The sequence below is a fragment of the Nannospalax galili genome, unplaced genomic scaffold (genome assembly GCF_000622305.1).
Source record: "Nannospalax galili isolate Female #2095 unplaced genomic scaffold, S.galili_v1.0 scaffold180, whole genome shotgun sequence".
NCBI lineage: Eukaryota > Metazoa > Chordata > Mammalia > Rodentia > Spalacidae > Nannospalax > Nannospalax galili.
Window position 1 is genome coordinate 3090364 of NW_008348199.1, and position 15330 is coordinate 3105693.

Sequence of the window (15330 nt, forward strand, 5' to 3'; positions counted from 1 at the left end):
CAAATTGAAATTAATTGCTCATGAATTAAAAGTAGTCCCAAGAAGAAACCGTCCTCAAAACAGCATTCAGGGTGATGGAGGTGATTTTGTGGAACTGTGAGTGCTGACCCTCTCATCCCCATATCTAGTCTGGTATCTGGTTTTATCAAAATTTTAACATTATGGGGCTGGGGAGATGGCTCAGCGGATAAGGGTATGCTGCTAAGCCAGATGACTTGAATTCAAGAACTCCCAAAAGTTGTCCTCTGACCTCCACACACCTGTACACATACCGCCCCCACCCAATAAGTAAAAAAATTTCAAAATGTTATTATATATTTGAAGGGCTTCCCATTTTATTTGTTTATTTATTTATTTACTTTTGTCTTTTTGAGGCAGGGTCTCCCTGCAGCCCCAGCTGGCCTGGAAACTCATGATGTAGACCAGGCTGACCTTGAACTCACAGAGATCTGCCTGCCTCTGCCTCTCAAGTGAGTGCTGGGATTAAGGGTGTGTGCCACCATGCCTGGTTGGGAGTCCCCTTTTATAACTCGTGTTTATTTTAGTACTTTCATGGTGTCTAAATTGTTTTCATTTTCCCATCATTCGGTGAAGTAGTGGTTCTCGTCCTGAGGTCAGGTGTCACGTGATGGTGGTGTTAATTTGTGTGCTTTCCTCTGCAGTCTTCCTTCTTCCATCAACACGGGTGTGCCACCAACGACACCAATGCCAAGTACAACAGTCGCGCAGCCCAGCTCTACAGGGAGAAAGTCAAGTCTCTGGCCACCCAGGCCACCCGGAAGCACGGCACTGATGTGAGTCTCCAGAAAACTGATGTCTCCTTTAGATGAGATCCTTCAGTAGAAAAATGGTTTTGATCCCAGACAGTAAACTCCCTACCTGCGGTCTCCTATGAGGAATCAGTGTACAGTTGGTTCTCATTGAAAGATTATGTTCTGTGGTTAATTCACACAAACACTGAAGATCACTTCTAGAAACTCTGGGTTAGCAGGGTTGGATAGTTGACTCAGAGGTTAAGCGCACTGGCTGCTCTTGCAGAGGACCTGGGTTTGATTCCCAGCACCTACATGGCAGCTAACAATGGTCTGAAACTCCAGTTCCAGGGGAATCTGATGCTGTCTTCTGACCTCCACAAGGCATTGCATGACACGGATGCACTTAACATACATTTAGCCAGTACACTCATACACATAAAATAAAAATAATTTTTTTTTTTTTAAAGACACTATGGGTTAGGTTCCTTCCAGCCTTGGGTCACATTTTCATTAATTGATCAATGCATAACCTTACCTCCTGTGTGTGTCTCATTAAGATGCCTCATTTTAGTACCAGATGTGCTGGCTAACCTCTGTAACCCCAGCACTCAAAGAGGCAGATGTGGTAGCTCATGTCTTTAATCCAAGCACTCACTTAGGAGGAAGAGGCAGGCGAATCTCTGTGCGTTCAGCCAACTGGGGCTACAGGGAGACCCTGTCTCAAAAAGACCAAAAAAAAAGAGGCAGATGCAGGAGGATCTTAGGTTCAAGCCCAGGTACCTGGCTACATGGAGAGTTCAAGGCCAGCCTGCATTTTGAGACCCTGTCTCAAAAAACAAAAACAAGAAACAAGCTAGCCTGGTGGCACACACCTTTAATCCCACCACTTGGGAGCACTTACCTACATGCAGGCAATACATGCATACACATAAAATAAAAATAATAAATAAAATCAATCAATCAGTCTCACTCACTTAAGGGGCTTGAGGTCTAGCTCAGTGAGAGAATGCTTGTCTAGTATATGAAAGACCCCGAGTTTGGTCCTTAAACTGCAAAAGAAAGAATGGATTTTAACACAAGATTTATTTATTTATTTTATGTATATGGGTGTTTACCTGTGTGAGCTTAAGTGTACCATGTGCATGCAGGGACCCAGGGGGACCAAAAGAGATCACCTAGAACTGGAATTACAGATGGTTGTGACCCCCCCATGTGAGTGCTGGGAACCAAACCACCAAACCTGGGGTCTCTGCAGGAGCAGAAAATGCTCTTAACCACTGAGTCATCTCTCTAGCCCCTAATTAATTAGCTAATAGCCAACCTTATTTAATGTGTATTGGGAACTTAGGAACATTCAGGCCTGAGCAGGACTGAGATACCATGTGTCTTTTCAGGAAGGCTCCTCACAGCCCTCGTGAGCTGAGGAGCCTGGACAGCTGCTGGACACTGCACTCGGGGTCATTTTAAGCATTCAAGCATTAGTGGAATAGAAAGTGGCTGTAGAGGGGACTGCTGACGGGCTGGTGGCCATGAGTCTGAGGCCTGATGTGCAGGGTGGAGCATACCTGCTCCCCCTTTGCTGGGAGCCTGCTTTCTACATGGCTTATTTTTGCTTCCTGTACCTGAGAATGGATGTGAAAACTCCATGAATCCTGATCTGGGGTCACAAGCAGCTTCAGTGAGGAGGGTGATTCCTGGGTGTGGAAACCAGGACCGTGGGGGTCACTGTGGTTTAGAACCAGCACTTACATCTGAAAGGGAGTTGGGGTGCTTGACCTCTTCAGGGTAGGAAGGGAAACTGACTGGAGCTACCTTCCACAGCTGCTAGGAGCCCTGGTGGGCGTGGTGGTGCAGGTCTGCGGGAGGCTGCAGAGGGGAGAGGGTAGGTCGAGTCAAACCCTGCTATGCTCTGCTTTCCTTCCCTTCCAGCTGTGGCTTGACAGCTGTGTGGTCCCGCCTGTGTCCCCTTCTCCAAAGGAGGAGGATTTCTTCACCTCTCACACATCTGAGGTACGTACTCTGCTTCATGCGTTTTTAAAGATTTGTTTCACTTGACTGTGTGTATGTGTGTGTCTGTGTGTGGTATGTGCATGTGAGTGCAGACGACCTCGGAGGCCAGAAGTGAGCATTGCATCTCCTGGATCTGGAGTTACAGGTGGTTTTGTCACCTGACATGGGTTCTGTGAAGCCAGCTTGAGTATTCTGCATGAACAGTGTGTGTTTTAGCTGCTGAGCGTCCTCTTCTGCCTTTCAAGTAATTCCAAAGTGTGCTGCTTCTGAACTTGTAACAAGTGTGCATTAGAGATGTTTCAGTTAAGATGCCCGCTAAGCTGCTGTCATAACAACCTGAAATACAACCAGTTAACCAGATGGCATTCAGGGGCAGGCCATTGGCCACCCCCCAGCTTCCTGTGCTGTTCTGTTTGGCTTCTCGCTCAGAGTCTAGCATGGGGCTCCAGTGTAAGACCTTTCACAGCTCCTGGGAAGAGGATGAATGTACAGGAAACCAAGTACCTATCCTTTTGCAGACAGTCTAGCGTGGCACCCCTCACTGCTCCTGTCCCTGTCCCACTGGCTGGAATGTGGTCGCCTCTGCACCTTCGGGGAAGCTGAGACATTGTTCTAGGGCTGTGCCACAGTCACCCCAGAACGTGCAGATGGAAGACAGTTTTCAGGAGGGTTGAATCTCGGTGCCCCATCCACTGTGTACACGGTGTCTGTCAAGGCTACTCTGAGAATTAAATAACACAGGTAAAAACTAGAACGTGGCACAGAGTCAGTGGTCTGTAGTGGTTGCATAGCAACAAGGACAACAGTCCATGGTGTTTTCATGAATCTTCCTGACATTACTTTGCTGAGGAAGGTAAGGCCTGTAAAATCCAAAAGGCTGCTGGGCAATTTAAAACAGCACCTGCCACTCTGGCTTAGGGCCTCCTGTTCTCCCAGCTCTCTGCCTCCTCCTAGTCCTGCTGGGAGGGTCACTGTTTGCTAAAGTGCTGTTTAGCCCTTTTTTATTGTGACTCACAGCTGTGGAAGTTCCGGGCCAGGTTGGTTGGCCCAGTGTTTTTGGGCCTGTTTGAGGGTAGAATATCCTGGTTGAGAGAGTTTAGAGGAGCAAGCCTGTTGCTAGAGGAGCCTGGAGTCCTGTGATTCCTTCAAGGGCAATCCCAGTGGCCCTGAGACTTCTCTTTGGACTCCACCCCCTAAAGGTTCCACCACCAGCTGTAGGTGCCATGGACAGGGAGCCAAGTGAGTGACACATGACCCTTTGGAAGGTATTTAAGATCCAAACCGTAGTCAGGCCTCACAGCTCATGTCTGTCACCCTGACACTCCTGAATCTGAGACAGGGCACTGCTACAAGTTAGAGGCCAGCTTTAGTGTGGTGAGTTCCAGGGCAGCCTGGGCTACAGAGTGAAACTCTGCCTTGAAAACACAAAATTAAAAAATAAAAAGTCATCCAAACCATAGAAGTTATTAAGTTGGGCTGGGGAGGTATCTCAGTGGATAAAGCACTTACTGTGCAAACTGAGTACCAGAGTTTGGATCCCCATCACCCATGTAAAAGCTGGGCAGTTGTGGAAGCCACCTCTAGTCCCAGTGCTCAAGGGGGAGAAACAGGATCCCTCAGGCAAGCTGGTGAGGTACTGGCCAGAGGCCCTGCTCAGTAAACAAAGTGGACAACAAGCAAAGAGGACATCTGGTACCAACCTCTGGCCTTCACACACACGTGAATACATACACATGCATGCTATACACATGCAAAAAAAAGTCAAATATTGATTTTTTTGCTATTATGATTTGCACAGATTTACTGTCATTGATGTAATCAATAGTTACGAGAAACCGGGTGGGGTCACACAGACCTGTAATCCTAGCACTCGGGAGACTAAGACGGGAGGATCATGAGTTCCAGGGCAACATGAGCTTCATAGTTGAGCAAACTTGAGGCCAACCTGGGCAGGTAATAGACCTAATGTGATCTCACGTGGTGTGTTGGCTATTGTTTACCCTAGAACTAGATGCAGACTGGATCAGAGCGCCATGGCTGGTAGCTAGAGACAGCAGAAACAGGATGATGGGCCAAAAGGAGAGCCAGGAACAGGGTGCTGTGGGCTCAACTCTGGTGTATTTTAGTGTGCATCCCTTTATTGTGTGCGTACATATATGCAGAGATAGGAAACTATAGGTAAATATGTATCTGTGTCCAAGCACATGTATAACCCAGCTCTGCCTGGCCTTTGGGAGGCCTAGAGACAGTGATACCCTAGCACAAGCACCCAGCACCCAGATCTTGGTTTCTAACTCTCATCGTCCAATAGAGGAGCCCAGGTTACCTGTGGGAAAAATGTCACTCCAAGATTGGAGTGTGGAAAGGACAGAAACTGGCAGATGTCACCAAGGGTCAAGGGACTGTCACCAGTGTCTTGTCGACAGGAGGCCAGGAGAGAACACTTCCTCAGAGAACCAAACTGAGGGACAGTCTACAAAGTACCTGACTAGTGCCCTTCAAAAGTTTTAAGGTCATAAGAGACAAGGAGGGACCCAGAAACAGACTGAAGAGGCGGGATCGCTCTGTGTTGCGTGTAGCGTGGGGTCCTGGAGCAGAAGAGATGGTGGTGGGAAAACTGCTAGATTTGACAGGCATGCTGTGGTATGTTAATGTCAGAGGAAGTGGGTACATAGACACACTGCACCACCTGTACAGTTTATGTGTAAATCTGAAATTATCTCCCCCAAATTATTTTAAAATAGGAGGGGAGCTGGGGTCGTAACTTGGTTCGTAGAGTGCTTGCCTAGCATGCATGAAGCCCTGGTTGGGTCCCCAGCACTACGTGAACCAGGCGTGCTGGTGTGTGCCTACCTTCCCGGCACTGGGAAGTGGACAGAAAGTCAGAAGTTCAAAGTCATTCTTTACTGCAATAGCAAGTTTGAGGCCAGTCTGAGACTCTGTCCCCAAAAAAAGTGGGGGGTCGGGGAGTTAAGACATTTGAGCACTGAAACAGAGATGTAAAAATAGCCACAGGCCAGGCGTGGTAGTTCTCACCTTTAATCCCAGCACTCAGGAGGCAGAGGCAGGCGGATCTCTGTGAGATGGAGGCCAGCCTGGTCTACATAGTGAGTTCCAGGCCAGATGGGGCTGCAGGGAGAGCTGTCTCAAGCAAACAAACCACCAAGCATAGACAGGTTCTGATAGCTGTTCCAGAAGCTGGTGCTCATGGGGGCTGTGCACTCGGCCACCCTCCCTGTGCTGTCTATGGGTGATGAGTCCTCTTGCCTGATGATGACATCTCTCACCTTCCTGCAGGTCAGTGGCACAGTGAGAGCAGCGCAGCTACAGCCACCTCCTTTAACACCATGGGCTGCAGAAGCCACTCCTGAGAAGAACGAAGGTGGGGTCCATGGAAACGCCATAGTGGTAAAGGATGAAATTACTGAAGTTAGGGACCAACCTCTGCGTTAATCCATGACAGATTATAAAGGTGACCAAACATGAAATAGGGTCAGTCTCATTTTGTAAAGAAAAGAAACAAAACCATGTATACTCAGAAGACGTTTTAGAAGACTCAACTAAACTCTTACCTAGAGAATGAAATAACTTGGAGGATTTTTTGTTTCTCTCTGACACACTTTTGAAGTATGAATTTTCATAAATACATGTTACTTTTTATAATCAGAAAGTGAGAGTTCTGTTTTAAAACCATCACATAAGTACTTGGCACCTGATGAGTCAATTTGTTGATTTTATTGTAGAATTTTATTTATTGGGTTTTTTTTGAGATAGGGCCTCATGTAGCCCAGGCTGCCCTCAAACTTGCAAGGATGACCTTGAATTCTGGACGACCATCCTGCTTTTACCTCCCGAGTGCCAGGATTATATCGGTGCACCACCTCTCCTGGTTTATCTAGTGCTGAGGATTGAACCCAGGGTTTTGTGCATGTCTGGCAAGCACTCTGTCCACTGAGCCACATCCCCAGCCCCTGGAAAAGTTCTGGAAGACAAATGATGAGCATTTTCAGGTTGTGTGTACTCTTGGGGAGCTCCAGCATGGCTGTTTTATCCCCAGGATTTTCAACCCTATTTTTTTGGTGGTGGTGGGGCGTTCATGTTCATATGTAATTTCAGATGCCTGCCAGGAAGGAGTTGAACCTGCTGCCTCCCCGGCCCCATTATCTTGCTGGCTTCCATGCTGCTCCCTGTGTGTTGGATTGGAAGTCTCCCCTAGTTGGCATGGGGTGGCTTCCTTATTGGAGTTCAGCTCCAGTGCACCTAGCACCTGCTTGGACTCAGCTGCACCTGTGCTTTGCCTCCCTCATGGTACAGCACTCCCTGTTCTAGAGACTGCCACTCCCTCAGATTGTGCCACCTGTGTCCAGCAGAGGGGAGCTTTGACCTCTGGGAGACATGCTTTGTTCAGATGAGGAGTCTGCCTGATTCTTACTGTTTCCCATTATCCAGACAGAGAAAAGTAACCCCAGACTCCCCTGTGGCAGCAGGGAGGGTGGGCCAGGGCTTTCTGCAAGTGTGATACCACCTCTGTTGTCACTGTTGCAAATTCCATAAAAGGCCCTTTGAGATTGAAGGCCACAGGCGTGGGAGATAGTGTGACAACCAAGTCCAGATGACCCCATTTTTTTCACAACCAGAAACCTGAGTGACTGAGCAGATTTCATTTTTGTGACCTCCACTCAGCAGAGAGGCCCTCCCTGAGAGGCCCCTGTCACATCCTGGCTCCTTCCCACCTGTGCCTGCCCTTTGTTCTGCTGCTAAGGAGACCTGCATCTTCTTCACAGGTGCAACCTTTCAAAGTAACAAGACTACAAAGGGCTGGCGAGATGGCTTAGTGGCTTAAAGCAATGGCTGCTCTTGCAGAGGACCAGGGGTCAATTCTCAGCACCCACATGGTGACTAACACTGGTCCATAACTCCAGTTCCAGGGGGTCCAACACCCTGTTCTGGCTATTGCAGGCATTGCACATATGTGGTAGTACATACATGCAGACAGAACACTCACACATAAAAATAATACGTATCATATTTTTGAGCCAGGTGTGGTGGCTCATGTCTTTAATCCCAGCACTCAGGAGGCAGAGGTAGGTGGATTTCTTGAGTTCAAGGCCAGCTTGGTCTACATAGCCAGTTCCAGGCCAGCTGGGGCTACATAGTGAGACCCTGTTTCAAACAAAACCATCATATAAAAAATATACTTCAAGCCGGGCATGGTGGTGCGTGCCTTTAATCCCAGCACTCGGGAGGCAGAGGCAGGCGGATCTCTGTGAGTTCAAGGCCAGCCTGGTCTACATAGTTCCAGGATAGCTGGGGTTACAGGGAGACCCTGTCTCAAAAAGACAAAAAAATAAATAAAAAATACACTTCGATTTTAATGGACTTTTTTTTTTTTTTTTTTTTTGAGACAAGGTCATGTGGTTGGGCTGGCCTTAAACTTGCTATGTAGCTGAGGATGACCTTGAACTTCTGATCTTCCTGTATCTGCCTCCTGAGTGCTGGGATTACAAGAGAACACCAGCATACCCAGCTCTTACTGAACTTTTAAATCAGATCTTTTAGGACAGGGAAGGAGCTGTGGAGAGGATGGCTACCAGGGCCAAGGGGCTAGTTGATGAGGAGGAATGGCTTCTGTTTTATAGCATCTTGGGATAACTGTGGTTGTCAGAGTTGTCTCATAGGTAGCAGAGAGGGATTCAGATGCTTCTAATACAAAGACATCATAAGTGTTGAAATGACATATGACACTTACCTTGATCTGATTGTGTACATGTGTTGAAATATCACACTGAATCTCATAAATATGTATAATTGTTATGTCAGTTGAAAATATAAAATATATTTTTGGTGCTGGAGAGATGGCTCAGAGGTTAAGAGCACTGGCTGCTCTTTCAGAGGACCCAGGTTCGGTTCTCAGCACCCACATAGTGGCTAACAACCATCTATAACTCCAGTTCCAAGGAATCTGACACCCTCTTCTGACCTCTGTGGGCATTACCCTCTTTTGACCTCTGGGGGCATTGAAAACACAGGTGCACTTACATACATGCACACAATACATGCGTAACACATAATAAATAATTTTTTTAAAGTATATAAAATATATTTTAAAAAAAGTTGAAATGATGGCTGGAGATGTAGCTCATTGGGAGAGTACCAGCTTATGTGTCGTCACACACAGACACACAAATAGTATATATATTCTTTTATATATACTTATTATAGACTATGACTCAACAGTTAAGAACACTGGCTGTGCTTGCAGAGGACTCTGCTTCAGTTCCCAGCACCCACATGGCTGCTAACAACCAACCACACTAGTTACAGGGGACCCGATGCCTTGGCATTACATGCATATAGTACACTTATATGTATATGCATACAAAACATTCCTACATATAAAAATTTTTTAAATTTAATTAATTAAAAAAATAATGGCTGGGCGTGGTAGCGCACGCCTGTACCCCAGCACTTGGGAGGCAGAGGCAGGCGGATCTCTGTTATAAAGTTCAAGGCCAGCCTGGTCTACATAGTGAGTTCCAGGACAGCTTGGGCTACAGGGAGACCCTGTCTCAAAAAAACCAAAATAATAATAATAATAATAATAATAATAATAATATCCGGCTGGAGAGATGGCTCATTGGTTAAGAGCACTGGCTGTTCTTGTGGAAAACCCTGTTTTGGTTCCCAGAACCCACATGGCGGCTCCAGTTCCAAAAATCTGAGGCCCTCTTCTGGCCTCTGAAGGCATTTGCATGCATGGGTGCACTTACATATTTGTGCAGGCAGAACACTCCTACACATAAAATGAAAAGAATATGGAGCTAAAAGAAAGGTGACTCTTGACAGGACCAGAAGAGACACAGGACTGAGCATCTGGAATTCTTCCACAGGCAAAAGCAAATTTGATGAGAATATTTTCTGCATTAATACCAGTGTTTTACACTTGCAGGTGGACCAGAACAAGGACCCAGCGTGGAGGGTCTGAATGCCCCAGGGAAGGCTAATTTAGGTAAGATGCTGCCAGCCAGTATCTGGTTTGTGAGATAAGAGTCATTAGGGAAAACCAAATCCCATCTGTGCATTCTGCCTCCATGTCTCAGTTCTGAATAGGACAGCATCATCTGACTGAATCCATTAGCAAGATCTTATCAGGCAAAGATGCTGCTCTGATTAGCCTGCCTGATGAGTGGGAAGTGGGTTGCTGTAGACCTTGCAAAGCCTGGCTCACATCTCCTGGAGACAGGCCCATGATTGAGCTCAGCACACTCACCTTCCCTGATCACACAGGAACGCAGCATTTCAGTCTTGTTCTGAACTTGAAAGCGAAGCGAGTGTTTCATTTCTAGGGAATTACAGTTTGATGGTGATGTGCATTGTATTGTATTAATTGAAAAGTAGCCACTTTGATGAAAAATTACTAAACAGGGAATTGGAGAGATGGCTCAGTGGTTAAGAGCACTGGCTGCTCTTGCAGAGGACCTGGGTTTGCTTCCCAGTACCCACATGTCAGCTCACAACTGTCCATAATTCCAGTTCTGGGAGATCTGGCACTTTCTTCTGGCCTCTCCAGGCATTGCATGCACATGGCATGCTTACATACATGCAATCAAAACACTCATACACATAAAATAAAAATTAATTACTTAAAAAAATAACTACTGCCAGGCGTGGTGTTGCAGCCTTTATTCCCAGCACTTGGGAGGCAGAGGCTGGTGGATCTCTGAGAGTTCAAGGCCAGCCTGGTCTACATAGCGAGTTCCAGGCCAGGGGGGGGTACAGGGGGGCCCTGTCTCAAAAAAACAAAAAAAAAAAAAAAAAAAAAAAAAAAAAAAAAAAAACCAAAAAACTAAATAGTTCAGTGGCTTTCATCATGTATTAGCCTTCTCAGAGTAGGGGCAGGTTATGTGACAAGTGCAATTGGAGTCTAAGGCAAAGTGATGGAAAAAGAAAGTCCCATGTGGGTGATTGACACTTGAAATGCAGTGTTGTCCTCTGAATAGGGCTGAAGGTTACAATCGACTGCCACTTGGGGTTTTAGGTACTCTTCCCAGCGCAAATATTTTCACCTTTTGGGGTGTGTGTGTGTGTGTGTGTGTGTGTGTGTTAGGCTGGAACTTAGAGCTTCATGCATGCTAAACGAGAGCACTACCACCAAGCTATGCCCCTACCCAAGATGTTATTCTTCCTGGGTTCCTAAAACACAGTTCTAAAAAAATATATATATATAACTGTAGGTTGAAAAATACTCAGAAATTCAGAAAGTGTTGAAAGAAAGAAAGGAACTTTCTGTAAAAGCATATAAATTTTTTGAAATTTAGAAAGTACTACTACTGAGATCTTAGTGAAAAGGCAAAAAAGTGTGAAGGAAACAGCCGCTGAGATGGTCAAATGCTCTCTGTTTCTTAGTCTCCAGATGATAAAGTGTACATGTGAGTCAAGGATGAGAGGCCCAGCCCAGACTCCAATTGCTTTAGTTACAACACGATGCTGGGTTAACTTTCTTTTTTTTTTTTTTTTTTTTTTTTTTTTTTTTTGTCTTTTTAGCCCCAGCTGTCCTGGAACTCACTGTGTAGACCAGGCTGCCCTCAAACTCACAGATGTCCACCTGCCTCTGCCTCCTAAGTGCTGGGGTTACAGGCGTGTGCCACCATGCCCGGCAACTTTCTTCTTTTTTTTTTTTTGTCTTTTTGAGACAGGATCTCTGTAGTCCCAGCTGTCCTGGAACTCACTATGTAGACCTGGCTGGCCTCGAACTCACAGAGATCTGCCTGCCTCTGCCTCCCAAGTGCTAGGATTAAAGGCGTGCGCCACCACACCTGGCTAACTTTTTATTTTTAAAAGACTTTAAGGACCTGGTGGTATTCCTCAGTGTTTGCCCAGCATACAAGCCCTGGGATTGGTCCCAGCACCCCATGCTGCCTGGTGAAGGCAGATTACTTGCCTGACATGCACAAGACCTGGGTAACCCTGAGGGGAGGGGGAAGGGGGAAGGAGAGGAAGAGGAAGAGGGAAAGAGCTATGGGGAGGAAGAATAACAAAAAGTGTAGGGCTGGAGATGCAGCTCCAGTGGTAGAGCACTTGCCTGGTGTGCCTGAGGCCCTGGGTTCAATCCCTGGTACCAGAAAAAAAATTAGAATGTTGGGGTTTTGTTTTTTTTAATTATTATTATTTAATAGAAAGAACCAAAGACAGAGCCCAGTCTTCATCTGGTTGTCAGGGCATTAGAGTAGAGGAAGGGATCATGGCACAAACAGTACTTAGCCATGTCAGGACTGGGACCTGGCAACCTAGCACAGATCCAGGGAGCTGCCCTGTCCCACAGATAACTTGGCAACTTGATAAGGCTGCACAAAGTGAACAAAACCTGTCAAAGTTGGGACCAGGAACTGTGTTTCTGAAGCTCATGGGTGTGACCTGAGGGACAAGGTTGACAGGCTGCTGGGCTCCCACTGGTGCCCCCCAGCCTTCACTTTAGAGCAAATGATAAAGGCTGCAGAAACTGATCACAGAACATAGCCAGAGTCCAAGACAGGCAGGACTTGGGCAGGAAGTGGGTGGGGGTGGGGTGGGGTCTTCCGAGACTGTGGACAGCAGGGCTTCAGGTAGCGACACAAGGCAGGAGGCCACAAGCAGCAGACCTGGATCCAAAGAAATCACAGGGTCAGGACTGCGCCTCTCCTGAGCAGGACAGCGAGTGTTGGAGGGTTCATCAAAAGCTGTGTCAGGGTCTGGAAAGATGGCTCAGAGGTTAAGAGCACTTGCTTTTGCAGAGGACGCAGGTTCAGTTCCCAGCACCCACATGGTTCACAACTGCCTATACCTCCAGTTCCAGGGGATCCAGTGCTCTCTTCTGGTCTCTGAGGATACTGCACACACATAGTACACATGTACACACAAACACTCATACACATAAAGTTAAAATAAATAAATCTTTTTTTAAAAGCCATGTTACACAGAGAAAGGGCCCCAAATCTAAGAAGACCAACCTTTTCACCTTAGAAACTTGGTGAATAGAATTCAATAGGAAAGTGTGAAGAGTTTCATTACATTTATTCATTTATTTATTTATGGTGGGGTGCATGTCACAGTGTGTGTAGAATTCAATAGGAAAGTGTGAGAGTTTCATTACATTTATTTATTTATTATTTATTTATTTATTTATTTATTTATTTATGGTGGGGTGCATGTCACAGTGTGTGTGTGAAGGTTACAGGACAAACTGCAGGAGTTCTCTCTTTTCGGCATATGGGTCCCACAGGTCAAACTCAGGTCGTCAGGCTGGGCAGAAAGCACCTTTAGCTACTGAGCCATCTTCCTGGCCCAGGAGAATATGTTTTAAATTGCCCTGAAGAGAGCATTAAATGGGACGAGCCCTGTGTAGAGAAACCCCAGACTCTATGCTGACTGAACCCTGGCAACCTACATATACACAGGTGCGAGGGGTTTCGGAAGACAGACTAATAAGGCATCTTATTTCAAAGGCACCTTAGAATAGAAAAATTGTGTGTGACTTCTCTCAGTCTGACTCTCTAATTTTTATTTTTTGGCAGAGGTTTCCTCTATCATAAAAAAGAAACCAAGTCAAGCAAAAAAAGGAGTAAGTACTACGCCACATATAAAACGCATGGTTGTTTGGCTCTAAAACTAGAGAGCCACTTTTTCTTCTAAGTTTTCTTTTTAACTGGAGTATTTTCATTGCACATGGTACTGACTTTTGTGAGGATATCTCCATACAAACACATAATGTCCTTCAGGCATATTCCTGTCCCCCACCATCCCTTGCTTTTCCCTGGTTAATAATTTGGTTCTGTTGTGTACGTATGCCACATTTCATCTATCCATTCCTCTGCTGTTGGACACTTTGGATTGGTTCCAGAACTTAGCTATTGTGACTAGCACTTCGGTGAATGTAGATATATGCAGGTGTGTCTGTGATAGCTGACTTGGAATCCTTTGAGTAAGTACCCAGGAGTGCTGTAGCTGGGTGTTTTTAGTGGGTTTATTTTTAATGTTTATCTTTATTTTATGTGTGTATTTTACCTGCATGTATGTAAGCGCACCATGTGCATGTAATACCCACAGAGGCCAGATGAGGGTGGCAGATCCCCTGGAACTGGAGTTTAGGACAGTTGTTAGCCGCCATGTGGGTGCTGGGAGCTGAACTCGGGTCTTCTGCAAGAGCAGCCAGTGCTCTTAACCACTGAACTTTACAGCCCCTGTTTTTATTTTTTTGATGAACCTCCCTACTGACCTCCACAGTGGCCACACTAGTTTACAGTCCTAAAGCAGTATGGAGTTTCATGAAGTCAATGAGCTTCCACACAGCATGGGAAGCAGTCAGGTTCAGTGACAGCTACAGAATGCAAGACAGTCTTTTAACTGTACCTGGGACAGTGTTAATACCCAGGATATATAAAGAAATCGAAAACTCAGGGCTGGAGAGATGACTCAGCCTTAAGAACATTGACTGTTCTTGCAGAAGACCTGGGTTCAGTTCCCGGCACCTATGTGGCAGCTGACAGCCATCCACAGCTGCAGTTCCCATGCCCTCATCAGGCCTCCTCAGATGTTGGATGTGTGGGTGGCTTACACACATGCAGGCAAAACACCCTCGTAAAATAAAATAACCAGTTTTAAAACTGAAAAACTAACAGAAATCAGTCTGATCAATGAATGGACAAATGAACAGACAGTTCTCAGATTAGTTACAAAATGGGTAATAAACACATGAAAAACAGTTCTACCTTCAGAAAAATGCAGATTAAAACTACATTGAGAGGGCTGGAGAGAGGCTCAACAGTTAAGAGCACTGGCTACTCTTAGAGAGGACCCAGATTCAGTTTCCAGCACCCCCATGGCGACTAACAACCATCCTTAACTCTAGTTCCAGAGGATCTGATGCCCTCTTCTGACCTCCACAGGCATTGCATGACATGGGTGCACTCACACACATGCTGTCAATACACAGAAAATAAAAACAATAAAATATTTCTTTAAATTAAAAATAAACTATTTTAAATTTAAAAAAACTACACTGAGAAATGAAGAGCTGGCTCGGTGGTCAGGAGCACTCACTGCTCCGTCGTGAGGGCTGGAAGTTTGGACCCCATCACCTATGGCAGCTCACAAACACCTGTAATTCTGGCTCCAGGAGATCCAAAGCTCTCTTCTGGCCTCCAAGGGTATCCACACACACGTGTGCATATGCTCAAATGTGTGTTCACACACACTTAAATATTTAAAAATAAACAAAAATAAGACTACATTGGGAGTCCATCTCACCCAGTCAGAATGGCAGTCATAAAAGGTTTGGGAGTTTTCATGGGGTTTTCTGTTTTTTTGTTTTTTGCAGTCTTATTTATTTATTTTATGTGTGTGAGTGTGTTCCCTGAATGTATGTAAATGCACCTGTGTTGTCCAATGCCCACAGAGTCAGAGAAGAGCATCAGATTCCCCTGGAACTGGAGTTATGGACAGTCATTAGCCACCATGTGGGTGCTAGAAATTGAACCCAGGTCCTCTGCAAGAGCAGCCAGTGCTTTTAACTGCTGAGCCACCTCTCCAG

General features: G+C 45.9%; 1 protein-coding gene across 2 annotated transcripts in view; it reads left to right on the forward strand.

Annotated features, from left to right (window-relative positions):
• The window catches only part of Arfgap3 (ADP ribosylation factor GTPase activating protein 3), a 50002-nt gene that overhangs the window by 15885 nt on the left and 18787 nt on the right, over window positions 1–15330 (forward strand). For both annotated transcript variants that reach the window (XM_008844754.3, XM_008844755.3), the window contains exons 4-8: window positions 663–794; window positions 2685–2765; window positions 6063–6147; window positions 9715–9774; window positions 13316–13362. In XM_008844754.3, coding sequence (XP_008842976.1) covers window positions 663–794; window positions 2685–2765; window positions 6063–6147; window positions 9715–9774; window positions 13316–13362 — 405 coding nt within the window. The remainder of the gene's footprint in view (window positions 1–662; window positions 795–2684; window positions 2766–6062; window positions 6148–9714; window positions 9775–13315; window positions 13363–15330) is intronic.